Genomic DNA, 22,572 nt, shown 5'->3' with positions numbered 1-22,572 from the left:
TTGTATTATTATTATTGTTTGCAGTTTTAACCATTTATAGAATCATGTATTTGTCGCTCTGTTTGTGAATAAGGACTTCAAACGCAGCCCTCTTAGCTGAATATTTTTTCTGGGTATTTGGTGCCATCTAGCGGCCTCTTTTGCGTAATGACAGTTTGCCTGATCACTACGTCACGATGATCGCTAGAAGGACAGACGACTTCATTCTCTGTGTGTGTGTGTGTGTGTGTGTGCGTGCGTGCGTGCGTGCGCACGCAAGAGTGTCAAAGAAAAAAAGAGAAAAGAGAGTGAGTGAGAGAGAAAGAGGGAGAGAGAGAGAGAGAGAGAGAGAGAGAGAGAGAGAGAGAGAGATATCGAAAGAGAGATAGATAGATAGTGTGTGTGTGTGAGAGAGAGAGAGAGAGAGAGAGAGAGATATCGAAAGAGAGAGAATATGCCTTTTGGCAACGTGCATTTGCCGCACTGTATACTCATTATATTTTTTGGGATATTTTCCGATTGTCTATTTGCTTTTTTCCTTATTCTATACTCTATATTTAATTAGATTATTTCCTTTGAATCTAAAGGTTTGAACTTAATTGTTTGTGCATGTTAACATGTTTACATTTTAATGCCATACAAATAATAAAAGCAATAACTCAAACAGAACCAGTGATGAGAGAAAAAGCTGGAAAGGGTTGGCTGCTCAGCTCGATGGCAGTGAAACGTAAAAGAATGTAGAGGCTGTAAATTCTCGAGGCTGTTGTTGCCCTCTTTGAAGTATCAGCATTCACCACTTGGTCTGAAAACCAAGTCTTCGGGTTGGATTTTTTTATTTCTGTCTTCACAAATCCTACCACTTGAAACTCTCCACTGTCAGCGAATAACCATTTCTTAATTCATTTTCTGGTGAACTACATGGCTTCCTGACCTGGGTGTTATTTCTCTTTCTCTCTCTCTCTCTCTCTCTCTCTCTCTCTCTCACACACACACACACACACACTCACACACACACATACACATGCCGAATCTGGTTATCTTGCAGTTTAAGCAAGAGTAATACTAATTCCAGCCGCCGAAAACACAGAGGAAAGTAGACACATAAAGTGAAAAGGGGGATGGCGACCCAAGGAGTACAGCAGCAGAACAGCGTGGTAGATCTGTAAATATTTTATTTGTTGGACTTATTCAGACATCTAACCATTTCTAAAGGCCATAATTTGTATCAACGACGTCAAAAGAAGACAGTAGTTTTTTTTTCTTTCGTTTATTTCGACTCTTGTTGCTTTTATTGAGACCAGCCATAAAATTAATGCAATCACAATCAATCACATTCAATATTACATACAATTGTAAGATTAGCCGTGGTACCAAATAATTATCAGTTAAAATTGAAAAAACGGAAACAATATTTAAAATACAATTTAATTCGTATGGCAAAAAATGAGAAAATGAAAAGATCATAACAATACATGGACTTATACTATGTCAATTTCAAACAAATAATTTGTAAGTAGTCTGTAGTAAAATGTATTTGGTAAACAAATATCATTTTGTCTGAACTGTCTGATAGAAAAGAAAGTTGTTGGTTCCAATGCACATTTGAAAGGTACCTATTGGATCTGTTGTAGAACCTCATAGGCTGAGAACCGGACCGCGGAATTTCAGTATAGGTAATAAACATATTTTTTATATATATATATTTACATTTTTATTTGATCGTGAAAGTGACATTAATTTTATTTTAAGTACAATGCAATACAAATATTCGCCATATTTCTTTTATATTATTTATATATTATTAATAACACACAAACACATATACAAACACACACACACACACACACACACACACACACACACACACACACACATACACACACACACACACACACACACACACACACACACACACACACACACACGTACACGCACATACACGCACACACATATAGTATATAGTATAATATATATAGTAGCTGGGAAATTAAATATATTCTTCAATTATTATTTTGAGTATTAAGTACTCAAATAATACAACAAATGTATAGCTGTTTCTGTATACTTCCATCTCCTTTATTTTTATTAAAGTATAATTCTTATGAACATATAAAGATATATACTTTATACTCTCATAAAGCCCTTAAATTTTCACTGGTGTAAAATCACAAATTTTAAACAAGAGTTGTTCAGTTTAATGAAAATGAACAAACGAATTAATTACTTATTAAACGGAACAGCGAACAAAGGCATTGTGTTAAGTATATTTTATAATGTAATCATTTATATGCAAATCAGTTTAAAACAATAGAAGAGAAAGGGATATTTTTAAACACAAAACTTATTACGCTAAGCGAACACAAGTACAAGTTCTCACAAAATTCGACGCAGACACAGCCATACTCACAATATATGCACTGTCACCGCAAACGCAGATAACTTTAGATGAGGTTACAGAAAACTTGACAAAGTTAAATAGTGATTTCCTTGGTTTGCGGAAATATTCCATGACTGCTGCTTTGCGTCATGTTCCTTTATGATGGGTTGGTGTGATTGTTTTTTTGCTTCCCAGTCCATATAAAGTGTCTGTCGAGAATAAAAAAAAAAAGCATAACATTACTTTCAAATTGCCTTTTCAATAGAATAAAATATAAATAAATATATGTCCTTGCCACAGTCTTGCAATTCATCAATAACAAAATCACCAGTAGCAGCTATCACTCAATAGAAAACGGACTTTGAACAAGCAATGTTTCCTTTTTTTATTTCTCATGCAAGTGGATACACAATAGATGCTTTCCGCTCGCAGAACTCCAAGCAATGTACAAGGAAGCGCAGCATCCTCGTCGTGTTAAACGGAAATTGAAATGAAAGTAAAACACTCTCACAACCCCCAGCCACCTTTAAAAATATCCACTTTTTGGGTCCCAAATGGCTCAACGGTTGTATAACGACAGGACTCCAGCCGTTATAACTGTACTCTAGGTTAATGACAAACACACACGCACGACTTTAAAAGCAATGTGGTAAAACACAAAATTGCCGAGATAGTGGTGATTTACTTTCTGGAGTTAGCATAAGTTAAAATCCAAATTGGAACAACTCATGTATGAAAAGCGGGCAGAGTCGTGCCATCTTTAGAAAAGAGAAAAGCGCTAACAGTTTAATCACACAAAACATGGAGTCGAAAATCAAGCAGAGAATATACATTACTTTATATGCATGAATGTGACTACATCACATTTACGAATTGTGCATCATGGGCGTCACTATCCATCACCAGCTACTTTCTTTGTTATAGTAAATCTATCCAAAACAAATCCGAATCCAAAGCCTGTTGGGAATTAACGAGAATATGAGACACATTTATGTCGAGTTTGCTTATTAAATGTAACTTTATATGCTAAGTGTTTTTATTTGCAAAACACTGTAAAATAAATCTGTATATTTAGCTGTTTGTCTATTGTCTATTATTTTTTCAAAATTTCATCTTTGAAAATGCAAATACGGTATGTCATCTGAACAATAACTGAACCTAATAGAGATCTAATCATTTTTTGGAAGTCCACTGTGGGTTTGTTTGCTGGCTCCTCCTTTATTTCCTGTGAGTTTGTCAGTACATACACTACGGTCAAAACAGAGGTAGGCAATGTGTCAAAGTATTATATTTAGCGTTAATAAACGTTATTCTTTAAAGCAATGTCACTGAAAGAAAAGGAACAGAGAACAAATGAAAAATACGGGCCCCAGTCGAACACCCATCACCCCCCCCACCCCAACCCAAAAAAAAATTGCTAATTTGTAGGCACGGTCGCCTGCGATTGGTCAGTGGTTGGTCAGATGGTATTGTATTCCTCTGTCCCGTACTGGCACATAGCCACCCAGCAGCCCCCCTCCCCTAACACCCAATCTCCGATAAACTACTAATAGCTAAACCGCTTGGACTATAAAACACAACAAATCATAAACCAAGGAAAAGAACCGTGCCCTTCCAATGAGTTCCTATTTTGTAAACTCTACTTTCCCGGTGACTCTGCCCGGAGGACAGGAGTCATTCTTGGGACAGATACCCTTATACTCCTCCGGATACACAGACCCTTTACGACATTATCCCGGTGCTGCATATGGAACTACCGGTGTTCAGGAGAAGGCATACCACTCTTCCTTTTACCAGCAGACGAACGGTGCCTACGGCAGGGCGACGACCTTCGGTTCCTGCGATTACGCGGCAGCAAGCTTTTGCAGGGAAAAAGACAACGCCTGTGCACTCTCTAGCATAGAAGAACACTCTCTTATTCACAGTCAGGAGCACCGGAAAACAGATTGCACAGATTCGCCTGGGAAAGGCGTCTACATCGAGAGCGACGAACAGAAGCCGGGAGTGCCAGTATACCCGTGGATGCAAAGAATGAACTCATGCAGTGGTACGTTCACGTTGTCATGTTTCCTTATGCTTTTCGTTATTTGCCACGGCAGATATAAAGTACACTGCTAAAAGTGTGCTACTTGCTTGACTGTGCAAATCCGGAAGCGCATACAGTGTAAATAACAGCTTCTCACTCCGGCATATGCAAATCTATACAGTGTAACACTAAAACAGAAGACGACGCCGGTGCAGTTTGAAGCTCACAGTAGTTTAATCACATTAATATTTAAAAACGATTACACAGTATTGTGGTCTATAAAAGTCATAAGACGCTATATCATAACATGCAAAGTAAAAAAATGCCTAGTTTATATTGTTACTGTAGAAAATGTCACTCTAAATGAAACTAACAAGGAAATTGATATCATACAATACGTAACAAAAAGCTAAGAATCTGCTGAATTTGATTGTGTACAATAACGTCCAGTAATATGGTATGACAGTGACGTTTCTATTTGCTGCTTTGAAAAAGATAAGGATTTAATTTACAGTCTTTTTACCTAAAACAATGAATATCTACTAAAATGCACCCAAGGAAACGCAGTGATTAGCATTGCGAACACGTAATAATTGTTATACATTGTCATTGTCATACAATTCGCAAGTTATGTTGCTGTCCTCATGCTGCTTTTATAATACACATTAATCTTTATAATCCCTATATTATTCACGCTTTCGGCGTTAACGTGCTGCTATAACCGCCTCCTTTCCTTTTTTCTATTTCATGGACAGGGACCTTCAGTAACCCTGGTCGGAGGGGCCGTCAGACATACACCCGTTACCAGACGTTGGAGTTGGAGAAAGAGTTTCATTTTAACAGGTATCTTACCCGTAGACGACGTATTGAGATTGCACATGCTCTGTGCCTGACGGAACGCCAGATCAAGATTTGGTTCCAAAACCGACGGATGAAGTGGAAAAAGGAGAACAAATTAATCAACTCATCACAAACCAGTGGCGATGAGAAAGACGAGAAGAGGACAGAATAAAATTATAGCAATGCGCAGCAGACACGTCAATAAATCATCAGAAGGAAAAACTACCCATGTACATAAGTTTGCTTCGGTGAAGTTGTATTGGTAAATTCGTTGTAGCATTCCACTTATACATTTCAAGTGTTATTTTGTCTGTCATATTATGTCTCTAATTAATGTCTTTTCATGTGCAAATGATTTAAGATTCGTTTTTTTTTACATTTAAAAAGAATATGTTTAACACATTTTAAATGTTATATTCGTACTCATATTTAAGCTGTAAAAAAGGTATATAAAATTTCACTGTACGAATTGACGCATTTAAGTTAGGGTGATTACATTTGTGAGGTGTTTACTGGATTTATTAAAAAAATATATATAAAACTGAAGCTGTTTTTTCAAAACCAACAAGGCGGGTTCAGGTGAACTGTCTATAGATTTTGTATGCGGATTCCAACTGTTCTAATATTGATCAAAACATGCGATTAAATAAAGCGTGAAAACATCAGACCTTGCATATACTCTTCTTGGTCACAGATTTAGAAGTGAAAACATCTATTTCTAACCATCACAACACTAACACTTATACAACATTTTTTGAACTGGTGTGCCATTATTTTGCCACATTGCAAAATAGTTCTGTTAAAATCCTCGAGCACAACGCGTTGGCTCTGATTTATTAATAATAATAATAATAATAATAATAATAATAATAATAATAATAATAATAATAATAATTCGTTTTGTCTAGAAAACATCAAATTGTACATAAACGTTGAAATACACAAGACGTAACCAAAAGATATTATTTCAAGGACTAATTGCTTTAGCTTAAGGTAGCGACAGTGAACAGGTACACTTAAATATTCTGTCAATCAAAATCCCAGTTTCCCTTTTCGACACTGAATGACACGCCGCCCAGAGTTCAGCTTCAAAATACTCTTTACAAGGTGATGTCTGAAGGAGAAACTGATGTCCGAAGGAAAAAGAGCTGACCTGTCCATACCGTAGGATCAAAATATAAGATTTTCTCGGTAGCCTTGAAGTTTTGTATGGTGAAAGAAACGTATATTAGCGCATCATGCCAAGGCTGAATTATAGCACGGGATAATACTCTCTCTCTCTCTCTCTCTCTCTCTCTCTCTCTCTCTCTCTCTCTCTCTGTGTGTGTCTGTGTATATATATATATATATATATATATATATATATATATATATATATATATATATATATATATATATAGCTATAAACCCCAGATTTTCTATTTTCTTAAAAATATCTATTTCAATTAGCTGCGAACTCTCTTTCTCTTTCTCTTTCTTTCTCTCTCTCTCTCTCTCTCTCTCTCTCTCTCTCTCTCTATATATATATATATATATATATATATATATATATATATATATGTGTGTGTGTGTGTGTGTGTGTGTGTGTATTACTTTTTCGGTTTAAATGTAAGTAACAATATTTGACACATTGCACATTATGGTGCACATACATGAAATAACTTTGTGTCAACAAACCATAAATCAGCACAGGCCATTTATCACAATCCAAACTTACAACTTACTTTTTGGTTTGAAAACATAATCTAGAACCTGAATTTTCCTAAATATATAAAAAAAAAAACCAAAACAAATCAAGCTTAAGATCAGAAATTAGAATCTACATACATAGAACTACTATATATTATGTTTTATATTTATATATTATTATTATTATTATTATTTATTGTTGTTATTTGATATTACTAATCATAATTACATGAAAACAATTATGATTGCAAACTATGGAAACCCTATTCCAGTAATTGCATTAAATATTGGGCAACATTTCAGTAATAAAAATTAGGTATGAATTTAATGGGTTTTTAAATTAGTTTAATAAGTGGGTAGGTCTTTGTTCTCAACGAAAAGTATAAAATAATAAAATTAAGTACTATATCGCTCAGAAAAAAATGTGCTATAAATTATATGTCCAGTAGGTGACGCTGTCTGCTCATATGCAGCATATTCGCGCAATGGGAGGCACACGAATGCTCGAGGCTAAAACTCCCCGTCTCGTCATCATTTGTAACCATAGAGCATGAATTACCTCTTGAAGTCATCAGTGAGAATTTACGACTGGTCAACAAAAGCACGTGATTCCCAAACGCACCCCCACCCCCATATTTGGCCGCATACATAGCAAAAACGAAGTACAGTGCATTGCTATAATTCATTAATACATCATAAATCGTGAAGCACAGCGTTATAACGACCAAGATCTACAAATCAAGCTCGCTAAAACAACCTAAATGAGCTCTTACTTTGTAAACTCGTTCTCAGGGCGCTACCCAAATGGCCCTGACTATCAGTTACTAAATTATGGAACTAGCAGCAACGCTATGAACGCCTCGTACAGGGACTCCGGCACCATGCATTCAGGCTCTTACGGCTACAACTACAATGGGATGGACCTAAGCGTCAACCGTTCAGCCAGCACTAGCCACTTTGGGGCGGTTGGGGACAATTCCCGGGGCTTCCAATCTACAGCCCCGGAGACGCGATTCCGGCAGCCGTCAAGCTGCTCGCTCGCATCCCCGGAGCCGCTGCCCTGCTCTAACACCGAGAGCCTAGGACCCAAAGGCTCTTCACCCCCTTCCGACCAAAGCTCTTCCACTGCGAGTAGTAACCTCACCAACAGCACACATTTTACAGAAATCGACGAGGCCAGTGCTTCACCTGAGACCGAAGAAGGCTCCCACAGAGCGGCCAACCAAGCTCCGCGGACACTGCAGAAGCAAGAGACCACGGCAACCTCCGCCAGTTCGGCAGCTACCGATGGCCAAGCGCCACAAATATTCCCATGGATGCGGAAACTACATATTAGCCATGGTACTCTCTAAACGTAATATCTTTACGTTTACTGTTTGCGAATGAATATCGTTAAATTTGTGCTTAGACGTTTGCTTTTTAACACTGGGGGCGGAATTAGCCTTATTTTTTTTGCAAAAGAGTCATAAATCTTTCAAGTGTGGAGCCTTGCAATCTGTAGCAGAGAAAACGAGAGAGGTGGTACAGAGGACTGCAAGACACAAATGCTTAGAACTTGTTGTTTCTTTTAAAAGTTCGGTTTTACGTCGCAAGGGAATGCGATTATTTGGGCGTGGAAAACACCCAAATAGTAAAAAGTTACTAAAGAGTTTGGGAAACGCAGTCGACTGGTGGAAATCAAAAGAATAAGCGTCGATACTTTGCAAAGGTATTTTGTATTACCCGAACGCAGAGATTTGTTAAAACACTAAGTAAAGGCTTGTTGACGCACATATGTGCACTGTACCATTTGGTGATTGCACTGTACGCATGCAGTCATAAATCGTGATTCCGTCAAGAGTATTTGCATGCAAATTTCCAAATTGCAAAACACTTTTGGCGATCTACTGTTCTGATGTTGTATTGCGCCATTCTCGCTAATGTTTTTCTTTCCAATCTTACCATGCAGATATGACTGGACCAGATGGAAAAAGGGCCCGAACTGCCTATACCCGTTATCAGACGCTAGAGCTGGAAAAAGAGTTCCATTTTAATAGGTATCTCACCCGGAGGAGAAGGATAGAGATAGCCCACGCTCTTTGTCTTTCAGAACGTCAAATTAAGATATGGTTCCAAAACCGGCGGATGAAATGGAAAAAGGACAATAAATTGAAAAGCATGAGTCTGGCTACCGCAGGTAGCGCTTTCCAGCCATAGTAATAACGCAGATCATGCTGTAAGTGCTTCAATGAAATCGCGAGAGAAGAATAGATGGGGAAATTTCAATAGACTATTACTGAGTACTGTAAAAGCGGCACCTTTCGGCATGTTTTGTTGTATTTAAGTCAACCCTAAATATTTACTGTGGTACTGCTAAAATTAAAACTTATTCACATGCTGTTCTTTTAATAATTTGATCATTATTTCCAGAGAGAAAATGAACAAAAAAGAAGAAAAAAAAGTCGCTCGTTGTGCTTGTTATGAATATTGTTTGTCAAGTGCTATGTATAATGCTTTGAAAGTTAGCATGTTAACTAAATGTTATAACTTATTTACAACCTATAACTTGTATACCTTTGAGTTTACAGCGATGCTTTTGCCCAAATATGAAGTGATGCTCTAGTTAGCTAGCTCTAGTAGTGACTACATTAATTTTTAGCAGAAGTAAGGCTTCTGTGTTTCATCGTCATATATGAAGTCATTGTCTAGATAAATTCATTACATTTTGTCATGTGCTCAAATTCGTCGATTAATTTTGAAAAAAAAAAAGAAAATTTGTAAATAGTCCTAGAGTTCTGTATCCGTTCCATGTGTGTATAGTTATATTCAAATTATGTAATTGTATAGTCTTGGACCATGTTCATGTTCCGAAAATCGATGTACATATTGAACACTTTTATTGTGACCATTTGGCTATTTGTAGTAGGCAGAGTAAATGGCAAATGTGCGTAGAGAAAAAAAAAAGCCATGTTGAACTGCCTGTACGCATTTTGCCAATTAGCTTTTTGTATTTGTTTGTAGCTTAACTTGGAGTAAAAAATAAACTTCATATATTATTCAGACCCATCACTTCGAGAGACAATCCTATAGATATATACTATCTGACTCTTCACAAAAAATGTTTGCAAAGTTTATTTCAGTAGATTACAAAAATCCAATAAAATAAGGTTCAGTTTAGTTTAACGGGATGCTTAAATTCAAATAGAACACAGGAGGTACTACAGCCTAATAATGACCTGCGCACCACGTCTAGAAATGTTGCCTATTAACATAAAAATTCGAACTGAATGAAAAATACTAATTTAACGGTAAACCACACAGAAAGTTCAAGCAAAATCAAGTACTAAGTATTTATGGAGAGATGTTCGGCAATACCACGTATGTAACGTCAAACTTATCATTATGTCTCTAAGAGTTAATAGATATTAAAAAAATTTTGTATTAGGCAATCCGTCATTTTACAGTAGTCCTGCCTCTCACTAAACAAGTAGCGAACTTGTAAACTTACCACAGCCAAACCGTTTTGCTACGATTTAGGCGACTTTTGAGAGCCGAGTAGATTGTCCTAAAAGTAAACCAGCTGTCCCATATCGTATGGCCGGCTGCCTTTTGGGATTCAGGTTTTTGCCAATGACCAAACTATACCAAAAGTGGCTATGACATTTACATGTCAAATGGATGAGCGTTTTATCTTGAAGTTAGATCGTAAAAATCGCGCAGGCCACAGACAGATAGCCCTTACTGGCTCTCAAAAGTCACGTGGGGTCCATAAAGTTAGTTTTATGGTTTTGGGGAGTTGACAATGTACTATATATTTCACATTCTAGAAAGCAAGTGACGGTTTAACTGCTACGAATAGATTCTAAAGGGTCAGTAGTGAGGAAAATAACGTATGCCACTGCTGTGCCCGTGTCTGGTCCATACGCTGTCTCGAAAGTTCTACCCATTTGGAGGCGGATATGAGGATATTAGACTTGCAAACACCAAGTAAGTCATTTAACTCTAGACTTCTATAAACATTGACGAAAGAAGAAGCGAATGAGAGATCAGTCTCTACTGATTGTGTCCAACTTTCGTTATTTTGTTATTGTTGGGAAGTTAAACTGTGTTCTTGGAACTTATTGGTCATGTGTATTCTTCTAGTTTGAAACAGAGCATCGTTGTCAGAAATAATTTATTCCACGGACTGTGCAAGCAAAATTGATAAAAAAAAATACTAGGATTTAAACGATAGACCACTATCTCCTAAAAACAAATAATTGACGAGCATGATCTGTATGATGGGTTTATTACATATCGGTTCTAAAATCAAACATAACCGCTTTCACAGACCACCAGATTAAATTGTAAATATATGAAAAAAGCATTTATATATTTAATTTAATGACTTTTAATTTTTTTTCTTATACAACATATTGACATATTGTTAAATATATATGTGCGTGCTCTCTCTCTCTTTCTATCTCTCTCTCTCTCTCTCTCTCTCACACACACACACACACACACACACACACACACACACACACACACACACACACACACACACACAATTTCTCTTTCTATCTCTCCATCCTCAAAACACGCACGCGCACACACACGCGCACACGCACACACAGACACACTCACACACACACACACACACACACACGCACACACACACACACACACACTATACCTCCTCCTAATTCTACAAAGTAAATCTTTGTTTCCTACCCGCCCGTGTATTTTTTAAAAAGGAAATGTGTGAATAACACACAATGCAGCGGACGTTCCGAAGATTACTGAAAAATAGACCAGCAAAATGCTGTTATGGCCACAGATCTTTGCAAATGGGAATACGATTAGAGGCGTACAACATCCAAACAAACTACAACATTATTAACAACAGTAATGACAACAATTTAAGATTTTGCCCGCAAATGATTGTTTCTTTTAAATTAACAGAGAATTTACCACTTCATGTATTCTGATATTTAGCAAGTCACGGTAGCATTTCTCTGTTCGTCTAGGTGTTATTTTCTTTCTTTCTTTCTTTCTTTCTTTCTTTCTTTCTTTCTTTCTTTCTTTCTTTCTTTCTTTCTTTCTTTCTTTCTATACGCAATGCATGCACATAAATATAATGATATGCTACATTAAGCTTTACATCTTAGATTTCAAATGGTTTCAGATTTTACATCCTAAAACACATGCACTTCTGTTTTGAAGCTCACCATTTGCATTGTCCTTCCACTGCATAAAAAATATTTTCATAATATTTTTTTTAATTATAATTTAAAGGTAAGACAAGCATACCTTTGTCTAACATGTTGCATATGTTGATGTGAAATTAGACAAATGGTTTTGATTTCTATGTTTTAGAGCTTTCTTACTTTTTCTATTTTGTGTCTTGGCAAATAAGAGAGTCTAAGCTGTTGTTTTTTGTAACCAGGTAAAGCGATTATATAATTAGTTACTTTATAGTTAAAAAAAAGTTTTATTACAAGCTAAAAAAACCACTAGTATCTTTTATGGAGGAAAAAAAACCATCTTTTTATTATGGAGAGGTAGTGAAATAACACCAAACATGATTTTTGTGTTATTCCAGCTCAACATACACAATAAATGAATATACATCAAAATAAATAAATAAATAAATAAATAAATAAATAAATAAATAAATAAATAAATAAATAAATAATGTTTTCATATTTATCTAGGTACTGTATATATTTTACTGGAACGTGTGCACCATAAAGTATTTTTTTTTTCTTCTGTTGGCGTTGCTGGTACCTAAAGGTATTTAAGCATTTAAATTTCAATTTTTAAATAATAAAGCATTATGGATATTGATAAAGAGAATTCAAAAGCAATTCTCATCCATAATGCATGAGAAGGGGATCATCCAGAGGTCACCAGACGAGTACTGGGAGGGCGCTGGCGTAAAACAAAGCAGCTTGTCCATCACACACAATTACACCATGTTTACTCTCGAAAAAAGGTGAAAAGGTGGCTAGAATGTTTTTATTTGCTTATGCTTTTACTCCCCCTTTACTGTGTCCTATTTGTGACGAGATAAGTGAGTCGGGACGTCTAACAAAACATCCTAAAAATGACGTGTTTGTGCATTTTTGGGAAAAAAGCACAAAACTAAAATATTTCCAATGTAAACGTTTAAAAAGATTACTAAATTTTGGTTGCAAAATAAATTTCAATATTATATGTTACAATGGCATTGTCAATATGGCAGTTAAAATGTTTATATAATAAAACTAACTATTAATGTTCATATTATAATGCCCAATGTTGATACTTCTTCAAATAAAGATTTCTCTCTGCGAATAGTTTTCATTTAAAACTGGCTAAACTGTATACTACATTGCATTTACACAAAACAAAATTACTTATAAATGATGAAAACGTTTTAAAACGTGAAACATTACACGGTGTAATGGTATTTCGATTTTTGTCCTTTTTTTATTAAGCACGGCAGATTTCTCAAACTGTAACTCTTTAAAGTCACCAGCAGAGCCCGCTTTAGACCAACTTCACAGAAGTTGAAGGCGCTGTCTTCGACAGTCGACTTGTCAACTCGTCCTATATTGTTTTTAAATAAGCTCCATTATAATGTTTAACTAAATAATCTGTGTTGTGCGTTCGTGTTCGTGTAAATGATGGCTACTCGTTTCATGCATGCTATAAAACTGAAAGCCTTCATTGTTTGTAAATCTCTGCAAACGATGTTGAATGTTGGACATCAGGAAGCACGACATCTAAAACAAATAAAACCAATATAGATACACGTGAGTCTCTTTCTTTGGATAGTATAGTTTTAATGACTCGGAGCAAGTGAATGAGAGTCCAGTGTTTTAGAGAAGCGCGAGAGATGAGCGGGGTCAAAAAGTTGAGAGGTCAGAAGTTTATGAGGTGTGAGATTCGACTGTTAGTTGTCGACTGAGCGCTAGACCAATTGCTATTTGACATTGGCAAAGTGAGAGAGAGAGAGAGAGAGAGAGAGAGAGAGAGAGAGAGTAGGGGTGGGGTGAAGGAAGAAAGGAAATGGGGTGCTGCCGAAACCGTGAAGGGTTAGATCTTTTTTCTTGTGCACATATAGGATACATAATAACAAGAACGATATGGGTTCAAAGTCTGACATAATTTTTGTAACAAAGCAAACCTCCACGAAAAACGAGAAAAAAAACCCAATAATAATTATTATTATTACTATTATTATTGTTATTATTATTATTATTATTATTATTATTATTATTATTATTATTATTATTATTATTTACATACAAAATAATGTATATACAAAACAGTAAAGCTAAATATATATAATCTCAGAACAGGTATACACAGGACTTCGAACTGCGTCGGTTTTAGAAATTTTATTCGAATAACGCCTCATCTACATTATTCGTCAAAGTATTTTTGGTACAAAATTTAATGTACAAATTATCGCTATTCTAAACACAGCGAGCGTCTGACAGTGCTGTTTAAATGTATAGAAAATAACGAAGTAATTTACTTGTTAAAAAATTGTATGATATGGGATGTATCATTTAGTACATTCATTATCTATTAATTAAAAGAATTTAATATTAGGACAGACAAATGTAGCCAGGAAAAAAACAATATAAACAGATGACTATTTTGAAAAATACAGTGAATAATCGGTGAATAATTGTATTACAATACGCGTCCCCTTTGGAGTTCACGCAGAGTTCATCGAATTAATGTCCATTCCACCGTTGCATGTGCCGTTGCCTGGCAGAGATGCGCGGTGCATTGTGATTTTTCTGGGATCATGCCTTCCTTCAAAGCAATTCAAGATCATTTCTGGTATTGTCTGGAATTGGATTTTTCTTTGCGCAAGTGAACAATGTTTACATGATTTCTTACATTTAAGAACTACTTTGTTTTAAAGCCCACATTCTTCTTACCACAAATTTTTTTTTTTTTTTTTGCGTTGTCGCAATAATTTTAATATTTTAATTTTGCATTTGCTTATATGTATCAATGCAAAATCCAAAATGCTTTGTTTTCAGATCATGGCTATATATTTTTTAATCGTTTAAAAAGGTTGAACAGATTTATGGATTTCAAAAGGCGTTTAGAATGACCCCACCACCACCACCCACAGAAAGTCATTTTTCTTCAAAGTAGTGATCTGGGCACAATTCAATATGAGCACGCAAACTGTGCATGCATTACTATAGAACTTGTGAGTGGGAGACACCCAGAGAAGGGGTGAACTGCAGGTCAGCGCGTCTAACAAATATTAAAATGTACTGGGACTTGTGACACGCCTCGCTGTTTAACAAAGACTGCCAAAGTGCGAGATTAATACGAAAACCTGAGAGTCCACAACAAAATGCCTTAAAGCGTCCAATGATATTGTAGTATAATGCTCAGGACGGAGCAAGTCTAACATGCATTTTATTTTTAGCACTTCTGAGAGACAGCAGGCTACATCGTGCGTGGAAAGCCCCTTCTTCTCGCCGAGGAAGGTTAAAGAGACACCGGGAAATGAACTGAAGGAACGTTTTAGCGTACGAAATTACTAGAAATGTGTTGAATTTTTTAGAAATTATTTTGGTAGTTCGCGATTTTGAATTGTTTACAGTTTTCTTGATCGGATCGCGGAAATGAGTGGGAGTTACACGGAGGAAGGTATCACGGCGAGGTCACGGGCTAAACCTGTGGCGTTAGAAAAAAGAGGAAAGGAGGGCGGGGGTGGCGGTGGGACTCGCGGTACCGTCGTGACAGAAAGAAAGGCTTCGGAATAACGTCGGTGTCCCGTCCCGTTTGTGTCTGGCTTATGAAGAAAACGACAGAATTGTACTGTGGAGAGCAAATTGTGGAGAAACGAGATACGACGCGTGAAACAAAAAGTAAGTAAAGAATTGTCCCTTCATTTACATATCGCCGCGCTCTCTCTTCTGCAGGTGTTTTGCCTGAGCCGACCACGTGCTTTAATGCACTGTGTGTGTGCTCCCCCTCCTTTCATAACAGAGTTATGAGTTTGATTTTCAGTTCAACAGAGTAGGATGGTTGAGCGTGTGTTTTTATATGGTGAACATTTATACCTTGGCCCAAGTCACCGGTTCCATGTTTCGAACACCCGTGGGTGTACGCATTAACCCTGTAATGAAGCAGATGGCTGGAGGACCCAAAAAAAGGAGATGGGGATGGGGTGAAGGCGAGGTCGGGGACTTTGTGAGGTGAAAGGGTTGGAGTGGACAGAAAGGACGAACTTTCTCTTTTATTTCTTATAAGTGAATCCTAAAGTTAAACATATATCTTACTGTTTTTATAGTTAATTTTAATTGCTTCCGTACACTAAAAATACCTATACCCATAATGAAAAATACTTTCCAGTTAAAAACCTTGCCATATTAAATATACAATACAATTATTCTAAGCAAGAAATTACGATATTCAGATGAGAGGAAAAGAAGAAAGAATAAGTTGTTTACCAAAAGAGAAGACCAGTCAGTAATAGGTACAGGAGAGGGATGCTGGGAATAAGTACATGATACAGCTGCACTTTTTAAACAAACATACATTTTCATGTAGATAAATGTGAATACATTTTAGTTTTCAATGAATCAACAAATATATTTCGATTTTAAAAAATTTCACTTGATTTTAAGGTATTTAACATATAACAAATGTACATTTTTACACGTGTACTTTGAACAAAAGGGTAAACCACAGAAGATCTGTAATACAGAAATAACAGAGCGCTCCTACTGTAACAAATAGTCTTATAACTGCTGAAATAAATAATATTAAGAACGAAATTATAATAGGTTTAGGTGCACAGTAATTAAAATAGTGTCAATATAAATTCTAAATATATTAAGGCAAATTTTATGTTTATTTTCATAAATGTATATTATTAATAAATAAAACAGGGTTTTTTTGCTGCACAGTGTAGTATATCTTGTCACACATACCTAGAATGTATGTCATATTATTATTACACATGTACATATTTATGTGTGTGTGTGTGTGTGTGTGTGTGTGTGTGTGTGTGTGTGTGTGTGTGTGTGTGTGTGTGTGTGTGTTCACAGCAAATATTATAAGTATATCAGAAAGTTACATATTTGTCATGTAATGAATTCGCAGTTGTTTTAATCGTTTTAAACACTAAGTAGTAAAATGTTTGCTCCCTGTGTTTCACTTTAAGGGCTTCACAGTCGGTTGGCTACACAAGGCTACCCTACAATGGAAAGCATTTGTTTTATTTGAATTGCCACTTTATTTTTCCCCTTTTCTCTTTTCTGTGTGTTCTGGTTTAGGTCTAATCTGCAGCATCGGTTTAAAAATATCTTACTTAAAATTAATGAATATAAAAAAGGTCGATATTTTGGTTAAGTTGACGCTACAAATTAATTTACGCACACGTTTTAAATATACACCTCTCTCTCTCTCTCTCTCTCTCTCTCTCTCTCTCTCTCTCTCTCTCTCTGTATATATATATATATATATATATATATATATATATATATATATATATATATATATATATATACACACACACACACGTGTCTATATACATATATATCTATACACACACACACACACACACACACACACACACACACACACACACACACACACACACACACACATCCTTATTAATTGTACCACAGAAGAACAGAAGAAGTAAAGTTTTGTATCGTTATTTCTGTCGCATTAGCACTGTGTATTAAAAAAGGCCAGCCCATTCCTTTAGTAGACCAATAAAGGTAGATTATTTCAGGTGTAACACTTTGACATGGAGGACCAGCTGTCAAGGTGAGTAACTCCATTCGATATCTGTCAAGAGGACACCTGTCATCTATATATACCCTGTAGATCCGGATTTGTGTGAACAGACACACAGTCACAAATTCGTATCTAGGGGAGTATGTAGTTGATATATAGACCGCAGTGCAACGTCAACGGATAAAGAAGACAAAAAATATATAGCTTTCTGTTTTTTGTTTATTTAAATAATACACGCCTGTTCATAAAAATGTGTCCGCAACAAATGGCAGCTGTAGTTGTAGTTTTTCTATATTGCATTTTTTTTTTTCGTTCGTTTCGTTGAGTTAAATACCAATGATTATCAGGATAGCATGTACCTGGAATCGTTAAAAGCAAGGCAACAGTAAAGTACAAGCAATGGTAACAGTTAATGGTCAATTATACTTAGAGTGTAAATCAAAATGGAGAATAAACGTGCTCTTTGTATAGGGAATGACTGCAGAGTGAGCTTAAATGCAAAATACCTTAGTTTTGATTTAGGAGGCTTTGTAACCTGAATTAGTTGATGAATTTTCTATCGATCCTAAACAAGCCCAGATTTATCTCTGACACACAGATCACGCCACCTCCATTCTATCACCATTATTAGCAAGAACATTTAAAAGCTTGGTCAGAAGGAGCGGTTTGTCCTTTCCCTTGGTATCGCTTTTCATGATTACTGCCCGAAGTAAATGAGTTTCCAAGTCAAGAACATTTGAACCACATTTTTGGAAAGGAGTATGTGCGTTCTCATTTAACTGAGGTACTCAAGACGAAAGAGAGGGGGAGTCGGTTAGTCTCGGAGGTCTTTGCTTTTGTAAAAGTCCAGCCAGGCTTTATCGGCACATCAGTTTCCGCTAATGAGTGTTTTGTTTCAACTGCCAGTTAGTTCAATTCAAACTAACGAATTAAAATATGATGCGTGGTTATACTGTCCCAAACTCTGCGCTGATACTGAACACAATCTAAACTGCTTTTTCTCGTTTCCTAATCCGGGAATTGGAAGGATGCACGTCATTGGCTACTGCTGTCACGTGGACTCTTAACTTTGTTCACTTGACAGAAAGTAGGAGGGTTTTACGAAACAGGAAAACGAGTAAAGGGATAGATATAAATTTTAGTATATTTTGTGTGCAATTCAAAGAAATTAATGGCCATGAGTTCCTATTTGATCAACTCTAACTATGTGGACCCCAAGTTTCCACCGTGCGAAGAGTACTCCCAAAGCGATTACCTTCCCAGTCACTCTCCGGACTACTATAGCGCCCAGAGGCAAGAGCCATCGTTCCAGCATGAATCGATCTACCATCAGCGGTCGGGCTGCGCTGATCCACCCTACTCGTCGTGCCAGGGTCCTGGGCAGCCCGCTGTGGTAATGTCTCCTCGGGGTCATGTACTAAACCCGGCTGCACTCTCGACCCCTCTCCCAGAACCAAGCCATCACTGCGACTCGGTAACTCCTAGCCCTCCGCCTGTTTGCGGTCAAACCCCTATTAACCAAAGCCCTGCTTCGGTCACTTCTCGAAAGGATCCCGTGGTGTACCCCTGGATGAAAAAGGTTCACGTAAATATCGGTAAGTGCAACTAAACTTCTTTTACTTGTGCGTCGCCGTGCGCAAACATTTCGCACACGCTAGAACTGTGTCGGGTGTTAAATCTGTTGGTCCCCATATGAAGTAGCCCTTGGTTGAGATTTACGATCGGCTGTTTGCAGGGCAATATAATTACACCCCTCATAAATTTTTATAGCACTTCTTCTCAAAGTACCTTTAAAGTCTGTACGACCTGCTTGCTCTAATTTCATCCCGGGAAGGTTTTATGATTCCTCTAGTAACCCATAAGTTACGGTTTATGTTTTGGTAATTTGATTTTAAGTGGCTTGATGTAAAAACACAGATTTTGTTCTGTCACCCCAATATTGCTTTTGATATGACGGATAAGATATTGGCATTCATAAAGATGCTAAAAGCAAACCAAAGAAAGCCGTTTACTTTTCGGCCTGTAGAATTATTGTGTGTTAATAAAGTTTTTGAAAGCTATCATGGATCGTGCTGAGATAAAAGCAAACAGGCACTGAGAGTAGTTGTTGAAATCTACTCTACAACTGAACAAATATGTTATATATTAAAATGATTTATGTACTGTTGATTTAATAGACATTTGGCGTAAATTTTCATATTTTTCTTCAGATGGAAAATAGAATATTTATAACAGGTTGAATATACAGTAGAGGTTTCTTAATTTAATTATGTTATTTATTGACTGTGCAAACCTTAATTTGGCGTTACAGCAATTACCTACTGTCATCCATTGTTTTTACATTATATATTATTTAAGCATTTATACTGCAAAAAGCATGTAGTCTATATGTAGGTTAAGCTAAATGTATCTAATAAATGTGCTTTTGTTTTAAGTTAAACATTTGTTACGTTTGCTAACGTGTCGCTTTGTTTTCCTGCAGTGAGCCCGAACTATTCGGGGGGAGAACCCAAGCGCTCACGCACAGCTTACACGCGACAGCAAGTTCTCGAGCTGGAAAAAGAGTTCCACTACAACCGCTATCTTACTCGCCGGCGCAGGGTGGAAATCGCACACACCCTATGCCTTTCTGAACGGCAGATAAAGATCTGGTTTCAAAACCGGCGTATGAAGTGGAAGAAAGACCATAAGCTGCCCAACACAAAGATCCGCTCCAGCAGTTCGGCCAACTCGAGTTTAAACGGCGGCCCGTTGTGCAGTAATCAGAACCGTGTTAGCGGACCCCCACAGACTCTATAGCTTGCTTGCGCTCATCACAATGACGCACATTTTAAGACCTCAGATTAAAGAGCCATTGCTCTAGAAATTCTTAAGCCCATCGCTTGTAAACGACATGGATATAACACGAGGCTGGGTAATGGTAACGTGCGCAGGGAAAATAAAACCACAAAGGATGGGAAGACTCGAACCTAAACACTGCCACATTTGTGCTCATTCCCAGTTCAGTTCTCTCCTGTGCCCTTCTTGGTTCTTGCTCCCTCGACCCCTCCATAACAACAGAAGGCAGCAGACAGTTTTCAGATTTGGTGAAGATGGATCCCTACTTCATCTTTAATCATGCCAAACTCAGTCCCATTTGTCATGTTTACTCTGTGGCACAAAGGCTGAACCGTAGGCCTTCCCATTACCTCGACGTCTAGAATTGTGCCTAATAAATGAGTCTCCTTGTTTTGTCAAGAGCCATTTTCAAAACCCCCTTTCTTTGCTGGCTTGTAGTCTACAAAAGTAGCAGAACATTGTTTTCTTAATATGAAGCTCCTATTTCTCTCTAACGTTATTCTCACATTTGATATTTTGTGTTGCCAGTGGGACTGATTAAGATTGTGTGAGGTCCAATCACACAAAGAGTGAGGTCTATGTCATTGGACATAAGATAACCTTACTGGTCACGTTCCTGTGTCTGATTATTAAGTGCATTTCAAATTGAGAAGAGGGAAATCGGACGGTGTGTACGAAAATATTATTTTATTTAGTTATTATTCATATTCAGTGGAAACTAAGAATAGTCGACTCAAAGTGAACCTATAGATAACCAAAACCTTACAATGCAAAACTATTTAAAATGAGCACTGCTAAATACTATTTCAATTACCTCAGTTGTTAGTTTTTTATGTTTTTGTTGTCTAGTTTTATGAAGTGGTAAGTTTGAAGTAATTTGACCAGAATGCAAGTTTCTGCAAAAAAAAAAAAAAAAAAAAAATCAACATTTATTTTTAAGTTGCAATGTAATTTAAATATTCGTGTTGCCAGGGCTGTGTCAGAAAATGCATATATTGCATGAATGAATGAGAATTATGTGTTTTTTCATTTTCCTTACCTCGTCTTTAAGTTTCTGTTTTTATTCTACGTCAAATAAACATATGCACGTCTTTTTCTTTCTTTCTTTCTTTCTTTCTTTCTTTCTTTCTTTCTTTCTTTCTTGCTTTCTTGCTTTCTTTCTTGCTTTCTTTTCATATTTTTTTTAAATGTGTCAATATTTTATCCTTAATACTATTATTTTTACATTCCAAAGATCAGTCTTCTTGGTAATTATGTATGTTCCTTTTTTTCCACATTTCTATGTCTTCTTCTTTCTGCTTAGGCTTTTCACTGTACACCTTTGATAATTGTAAATAGCTATAGAAATTTAATAAATAAAAATAATAATCATTGTATTTCTTTTCGTGTCCTGTCCTCTTGTGGAGCTTTTTGAAGGCGGTGATTAACATTAATCGTAATATAAGCTGATAATTAACAAACCCTTTTTAGTGAATGTGGGTCAATTACAGTTAATATTTGTTAAACCATTGCTATTGTCTTGTCCTAAATATTATTGTATAATTTATATCGTTTGTCTCAGAGTAATGTTAGTACATTAGGCATTGTAATCTAGTTCTAAATCACAAAACACGTTCCTTCAGATTTCTCATTAATTTATTGTTCCACACCCTTTCTCACCTCGAAGTAGAACAGGACCACTGAAGTGTGTTCTTCCGTTTGAAAATAATGCACAAACGTTCTTAGGTATTTTAAGGATTTAATGAGTATAATTTTTGCACAGAGGTGTTGGGTGTTTTGCCAGCACAAGCTGTGTTTTTATTGCAAAAGAGCAGGCCAGTGCCATAGCTCAAACGCTGACAACCAAATAGATAATCAAGAAGACAAATGGCTTCTTTAGGATTGTACAGCCTTCGTATTAATTTTCATTTTCTTTTCTTACAGTAGGTATCGAAAATATAGAGCTGGAGAAAATAGCATTCCGTTTGCCGGTGTTGAACAAAGTGTGGTCTTAAATTGGTCTGCTAGCATTCTGTGCCATTTAGAAAAAATTCTATTACTCGCCTGTTGACATCTGCGTGTCCACTCTCCACAAAACCCGCTTCAGTCA

General features: G+C 36.5%; 3 protein-coding genes across 3 annotated transcripts; all 3 read left to right on the top strand.

Moving 5' to 3' along the window:
* Nucleotides 1-1,918: 1,918 nt before the first annotated feature.
* LOC124396743 (homeobox protein Hox-B6a) lies at nucleotides 1,919-5,887 on the top strand. Its single transcript, XM_046866006.1, has 2 exons — nucleotides 1,919-4,403; nucleotides 5,138-5,887. Exons 1-2 carry the CDS (start codon nucleotides 3,974-3,976, stop codon nucleotides 5,392-5,394), a joined length of 687 nt encoding a protein of 228 aa, XP_046721962.1. The 5' UTR covers nucleotides 1,919-3,973; the 3' UTR covers nucleotides 5,395-5,887.
* Nucleotides 5,888-7,220: 1,333 nt separating this feature from the next.
* Nucleotides 7,221-9,956, top strand: LOC124396741 (homeobox protein Hox-B5a). Its single transcript, XM_046866003.1, has 2 exons — nucleotides 7,221-8,252; nucleotides 8,860-9,956. Exons 1-2 carry the CDS (start codon nucleotides 7,673-7,675, stop codon nucleotides 9,105-9,107), a joined length of 828 nt encoding a protein of 275 aa, XP_046721959.1. The 5' UTR covers nucleotides 7,221-7,672; the 3' UTR covers nucleotides 9,108-9,956.
* Nucleotides 9,957-17,607: 7,651 nt separating this feature from the next.
* On the top strand, nucleotides 17,608-20,449 carry hoxb4a (homeobox B4a). Its single transcript, XM_046866004.1, has 2 exons — nucleotides 17,608-19,240; nucleotides 20,128-20,449. Exons 1-2 carry the CDS (start codon nucleotides 18,817-18,819, stop codon nucleotides 20,442-20,444), a joined length of 741 nt encoding a protein of 246 aa, XP_046721960.1. The 5' UTR covers nucleotides 17,608-18,816; the 3' UTR covers nucleotides 20,445-20,449.
* The last annotated feature ends 2,123 nt before the right edge of the window (nucleotides 20,450-22,572 follow it).

Source organism: Silurus meridionalis, chromosome 14, assembly GCF_014805685.1.
Source record: "Silurus meridionalis isolate SWU-2019-XX chromosome 14, ASM1480568v1, whole genome shotgun sequence".
Classification (NCBI taxonomy): domain Eukaryota; kingdom Metazoa; phylum Chordata; class Actinopteri; order Siluriformes; family Siluridae; genus Silurus; species Silurus meridionalis.
Note: the sequence above shows the minus strand (reverse complement) of the source record. Positions and strands in the feature narration are given on the sequence as shown.